This window comes from Sander vitreus, chromosome 20, assembly GCF_031162955.1.
Source record: "Sander vitreus isolate 19-12246 chromosome 20, sanVit1, whole genome shotgun sequence".
In the NCBI taxonomy this organism is placed as follows: domain Eukaryota; kingdom Metazoa; phylum Chordata; class Actinopteri; order Perciformes; family Percidae; genus Sander; species Sander vitreus.
The window spans coordinates 18,775,057-18,781,700 of record NC_135874.1 but is presented as its reverse complement, the minus strand read 5'-3'; the positions used below and the strand labels follow the sequence as shown (position 1 = coordinate 18,781,700).

The following is a 6,644-nucleotide window of genomic DNA, read 5'->3' as shown; positions in this document are numbered from 1 at the left end:
GGAGGTGCCAGGCTGTTGTGGCTATGTATGGTTCTTCCACATGCTACTGAGGCTCTTGTTTGTGAAATGAATAAATTGTTAAATTGCCAATATGTCTCGTTTCTTCAAACTTCAATTATCCAATCCACCAAACGAGTCAATGGCAGAATAAGTTGTTTGGCATTGGCAGAGAAGATTTGGCAAATTTTTCATGGGCGCAACCCACATACTCAGCGCTGCTGCTCATCCCACAAATGCATGTTCCTTACAAATGGGGCACCATTTGAAAGGGAACTAAACAGTCTTTCCAACGGTATAAGCTTTATTGCCAAAAGCATTGTTACCACAGAGAAATAATCTACCAAACACAAATTTCCTTACTTTTTGTGCTAAGTTTAGATAAATAGAAAAGTTCATAATAAACACAACAGCAAAGCCTCCCAAAAACTACAATGGGCAAACACTTCATCACTGTATATTAAATATGTTAAATAACAATAATCAAATTGACCTCTATCCTGCAGACCCTTAGAGGTAGTTGTAGTCAAAAAGCCCATTGTAACAACCTCGGACTCGAGACTGGTGGACTCAAATGCACGACTCTTAAATCAGTTTTAACAAAAGTTTACTTGGCAAAAGGTTGAACAAAAAGCGCTCACTAGGAGGATAAGTCAATATACAAAAGCAATAAACAAAAACCTGGAAACATGAAGGTATGGCTAGAAATCTTGATGACACGTTCACGTGGAACGAACAAGACGAACTGGCACAAGACAAAGGGAGACAAGGAACATTTATACATGAGGTGGGGGAAAACAGGTGAAAACAATCAGGGGCGGCGAGACAATCACACTGGCGGGAAAATCACACAAAGGGAGGAAGTCAGGGTCTGAAACGAGAGGGAAAGTGAATACAAAATAAAACAGGAAGTGCACAACAAGACAAGACATGAGTGACTACACTTGACAAACTTGACGAGACATAACACCCATAATTAGCAGGTTACATTTGTGGATGAATCTAGCGTAGAATATAACCCCTCCACAATATTAACTGCAAAACCATGCAGCAAAAATGCATATATAAACTTAGCACAAAAAGTAAGGAAATTTGTGTTTGGTAGATTATTTCTCTGTGGTAACAATGCTTTTGGCAATAAATCTTATACCGTTGGAAAGCCTGTTTAGTTCCCTTTCAAATGGTGCCCCATTTGTAAGGAACATGCTTTTGTGGGATGAGCAGCAGCGCTGAGTATGTGGGTTGCGCCCATGAAAAATTTGCCAAATCTTCTCTGCCATTGCAGATGTTGAGATGAGATGTTGTGACTGAATTTGTTTGTCCTCTCCTTTTTTGTAGGTTTTTGTAAGTATAGTCAAATTACTGAGCCTATCTAAAATTGATTCTGTTGTGATGCGCTATGTTTCCTAATTTGGCTTTTGATGAGCGTGTTATTTGCGTTTGAGGTGTGAGTTTTAAATGGAGGTGAAGAGAGGTGAAATGATGGTGATACTAAATAGAAGTCAGTAACAATTTCAGGTCAAGAAATCAATGGTGCTATCCTTTTTTAGGTCCCTGCACCCTCTACTGTCTTTATACTGGCACACACATGCCCAGTGTACATGCATTTTCAGGCGTTTCAGTTTGAATCAGGGCCAAAACACATGTGAGGACGTAAAATGCTTGCTTTAAATGACAACATATTAGTGTTGACATAGTCTTAGACTTGGATGCAGAGTTGGTCTCAGAAATAGCACTATTTTTCGCTTAGAGTAACACTTTTAGAATCAAAGGGACAAGATTATGGAAGTTTGACAGTGGATCATGTAGTTCAATTTCTCGACTGACTGTTTCCTTTTTGAGCATGTCTATTTACACCTTAATGCTAACTGATAGCATTAAATGTCAGTAAATAAACAACACGAAGACAAGACAAACAGACAAAATGTTGCATGTGTGGGCGTATATGTGTGAAAGAAAGAGAAGAAGAGTTGGTGGTGGGCGTGCAGTTTAGTCAGGTAACAGTCAGCTAGTAAGAGAGAGAAAAAAGAAAGCAGCACCTAGTCCAACACCCACAGCGTATCCATGCAATCTTGTGGGAGGAAATGAGGGGCTGGTGGGTGGGATTACCAATGATTGAACCTCTAAGAGCTCTCTAACTGTACTCTACGCTATATCCCTTCTATCCTGCCTCTCTCTCTCTCTCTCTCTCTCTCTCTCTCTCTCTCTCTCTCACTCTCTCACTCTCTCTCGCTCTCTCTCTCTCTCTGTCTGTCTGTCTATCTCACTCTATTATGTAACTTAATGGCAGTGACTTATGTTTCTTAGTGGGAGAGGTGCTGTGTATAAATAGAGCTGCAGAGTTAATCAATGAAATGCACTGCTGCACTGCAGGAGCATTGGCTGAGCCGAGGCCTTCCTAGCCAGCACACACACACACACACACACACACACACACACACACACACACACACACACACACACACACACACACACACACACACACACACACACACACACACACACACACACACTTCTACACACCCCACTCCACTCCCTGTGGCCTCCTACAGGCAAAGATTAAAGCACTGAAAGTAAAGATAGACATACACAGCTAAATCAGCTTGGGCATACAGTATGTGTTACAGAGTTGTTGTCATAAGAGAAAACAATTCCCCCCAAGTCATGTATGTTCTTTATTGAGCAGAATCCACAATGTAAATGTAAGTAAAAGTGCTGTTATTATAATAATGAGACTTGGATCTTCACACTTGAGCTGTGAATTTTCACACAGCTCCCACAAACTTCGGCTCATATTCACAAAGGGCTTCACGTCATAGCCATATAATGCGCTGTTGGACAGAAAGGATCTGGCACATTTATTTAGAAATTTAGAATCATCCAAACCTCCCCAAAAATACACAGAATAATTGCACATGGCAGAATGCTCACCCCTGAATCCCATGTTTTCCCTCTCATCTTTGGGTCAAGGTAAGTGTTCATCTTGACAAGCATCCATATTTAAACTCCATTAAGGATGGTGAGAAACCATGTCTGTTTTCACAGTCAATCACTATGAGTGCGCTGCTGTCCAGCCTGTGTCTTCACAGGGAGACATGCTACAATATATCCAGTTTATCAGTGAATCCAAATTAAGCACATCTCACCACAGCTTACGCCTGTCCTCTGGCGTTCCCTTCATTAATTAGACGTCTAAAAATATCAAACCCCTCCAAGACTTAATTAACCCATCGACTCCATTTGGTAGCTTGTGCATGCCTGTCTTTGGAGAGGAGATGAATGACTTTTATCAGAGTGTGTGTTTGCGTGTGCGTTTGTGTCTGTTTGGGTGTGCATCTGTATGTGCATGTTTTGGATACAGGGCATGGCAGTAATCTTATGTTTTCTTACAAATCATGCATGTGCTTCTCTGCATGGGAGTGTTTCTGCATCAAAATAGTGACATGTCTGAACGGTTTGCAATTGCAAACATTTTCTGTTGAGAATTCCAGCTGCTTTTCATGCTTTCTTGATATAAAACTGGTGGTTTTCTTCTTAACAGTGCAGTGTTGGAAAGGATGTCTGTCTTTTATTTCTCTTTGTTGGGAAAGTGCATCTTTTTGTGCTTCATATGCATTTGCCTTTTATGATGTAACACCACAGCCTTGCAGTGAAATTTGCTATTGAGCTTTACAGACCTAGCGGACATATCATAATCCCCATCAATCATGATTTCTTCCCCCCAGCGTAACAACATAGATGAAACATAAGGATCAAAGGCTGCTTTGACCCAGCATTCTCTGTGATTAACAAGAGCGGGTTGTAATAAAGCCATAATTGATCAATTACTCAAGCTGTTTTCATTTGATGTGACACTTGTTGATGTTAGAATAGCAATTGTGGGTGGACGTGCTTTGATGCCAGAGGTTAGTAGAATTAGTAGGAGGAAGTCGTTTTTCCAGGAACGGCACATTCAGCGCTGTTGATGAATTGTATATCTCGTAAAAAATAGTGACATGTCTGAATGGTTTGCAGTTACAAACATTTTCTGTTGAGAATTCAAGCTGCTTTTCATGCTTTTCTGATCTAAAACTGGTGGTTTTCTTCTTAACAGTGCAGTGTTGGAAAGGATGTCTGTTTTTATTTCTCTCTGAATAGTAATCACATTTCTATTGTTATTTTCCAATAGATGACATTTGCATCAGAAAGTGATTAAAGTCATGTGTCTGACGCTTTAGTGACATTTGGTTGCAGCCTATCTCTGCCTGACATTTCCCACAGCCAGTAAACTGCCGCCCAGTTCATTGTGAACCTTAGAGTTAGTCACCGATTGGCAGAGGAAAGTTTCAGAAAACATCAGTATTATCAGTATAATCACACATTAATACAGCATTTGAATAATAATAATAATAATAATAATAATAATAATAATAATAATAGTGGTTGAGAGGCTATTTTAAAGTCCTCCTGGAGGGCAGCTCTGGTCCACTGTTGCTGTAAAGTCAAAGAAATATGGACCCAAGTCAGATTTAACTTAATGAAATCTAGAACTGGGTGGATTGGCACTGCGCCGAGGCTGATCCAGCTGCCAGGATGTTAAAGTGACGGATGGATACAGCATCAGAGAAGCCTTCAACTTCCACATAGAATGTAATGATTACTGACAATGTCATATTTTATGAGTGCAAATCATTGGCCATGTAAATGCTTGTCCAGCTAAAGCGTCTGACCATCGCACACAGTCAGCAGAGTGCAACGAGGTAAATCTAAAAAGGGAAATAGAAAACGGGAGGAGAAGCGAGAGTGGTTTTTGCTTTTGTATGCCTGTAGAGGGTCTCTGCACCTGTGTGCTGTGTATCATCCATGTGTGTTTGTTTGTAGGAGAGGCTCAGACCCTGACTCAGCTGCCACTGTTGTCCCAGTAATTTGTTGTAATGGTTAACTAAAGCAAAATGAGAAGAGAAAAAGAGAGAGTGCTATTGTGTATAATGAGCTTGCATACAGTCATGATCAGCTCTTTAAAATGAGTGGGTGAGCCCGGCAGATTTTTAATAAGCCACACCACCACCATCTCAAATACAGATCATTTAATGACATATCTACATCTTGTATTATGGCATGTCCAATAATGGTGTCCCATTTTTCTTTCACACCAAGATCTGTATTCACCAATGTTCTATTAGAACTAGTATACCAGATACATGTGCTCTGCTTGAAATGGATTTCGACAACAAAATAGCCTGTCTGGGCAAAGCATGCCAGACTAATGTCAAAGTGCATTAACCTCCGCTTACTACTGCAGAACGACTGTATGCAAGGTGCTCTATGTCTTCCTGCTCGCTCCACATTTAACATTTAGGACTGTCGTGATGCCCCGTGTTCTGTGTAAAATATTTACTCCATATGTAGTAAAGACAGGCAGTGAGTGCGAGTGAGACATCCTGTGCTAAATCTGACTGGGATAATGGTGATGCTGACATCTGGATACTCAATTACCTGGTTTAACGAGTGGAAGAGAATTGCAACATGTAAACTGCCTGGCTTGCTTTGATGGCAGGTTTCCATGTGTGATAGCTACGACAGGGTGAGCAAAGATAGCTCCTTTTCTCCATTTTCAAGCTGTATTTTACCAGTAATAATGATTAACAACCCAGCCAAATTTATAACAGCGTTTTAGTCAAGGTTTTCAGCAGTTTGTAACCTGGCCAGACTACCAAAAAGCTCAAATACTCAGTAGCTGTGGAAGCTGTGTGAAGGTTTTAATGTGTATTGACTTATCAGTAAAAAAAACTTTTTTTTATGGTTTTAACGCTTTGACATTGCTTCATTTAGATTTGCTCGGTCCTCTAGGAGTTAAGAAAAATCTCAGTCCTTTTATAATATATTCAAGATTACATGGTCGTTGTGCTCTTACAAAGCAGAGATAGAAATACAATGTACTTTCAAGATGCACTATTAGGACCTTTTACCCACTGTAATGTTGGTAAGAAGATAGAACAACACACAAAATCTTGCAAAAGAGAAATGACAATATCCAAAGAAAAATACCTCTGAAATGAAGCTCTAAAAAACCCACTGTACTCTACCTGCTCAGTACCAAACGGCTGACAGTCAAACTTAGCAACTAGCTGGTGAACATAGAGGAACATTTAACCGTTGAAGAGTCATATACTTCCCTCTTGGAATTGGTGAAGACCAAAGCAGAACTAAATGGAGAGTGAATATTGGATTGACATTCATCAGGCAGCTTAATGTTGCTTTGTGTCTGCTGGATGCGTAAACCAGCAGCTGTTGGCTACCATATCTGCCATAACAACTTAATGAAGTGATAATATAAAAACATTGTGTTTGCAGCTTCTGTGGCCAAAGGAAATTTGTGATATCGTTGACTATTTACCCTCCCCATGCCACCCAGGTGCCCCAGGACGATTGGGGGGGTTACCCTGGCGGTGGGAAGGATGACGAGATCCCCTGTCGTCGGATGCGGAGCAGCAGCTACGTTAAAGCCATGGGGGACGAGGAGAGCGGCGAGTCAGACTCCAGTCCCAAGACATCGCCTCAAAAGTTGGTGCGGCCTGACGCCCTGGTCAAGGCCATCATCAGACCAAGGGACTCCCAAAGGTACAATACATGCAACTTAAATATGTCAATAGTTCACGGTGTTTGGC

The 6,644-nt window shown here is 40.9% G+C and overlaps 1 protein-coding gene across 1 annotated transcript in view; it reads left to right on the top strand.

Moving 5' to 3' along the window:
* The window catches only part of dlgap2a (discs, large (Drosophila) homolog-associated protein 2a), a 53,336-nt gene that overhangs the window by 5,660 nt on the left and 41,032 nt on the right, over nucleotides 1-6,644 (top strand). The window contains exon 2 of the mRNA XM_078278371.1: nucleotides 6,392-6,597. Coding sequence (XP_078134497.1) covers nucleotides 6,392-6,597 — 206 coding nt within the window. The remainder of the gene's footprint in view (nucleotides 1-6,391; nucleotides 6,598-6,644) is intronic.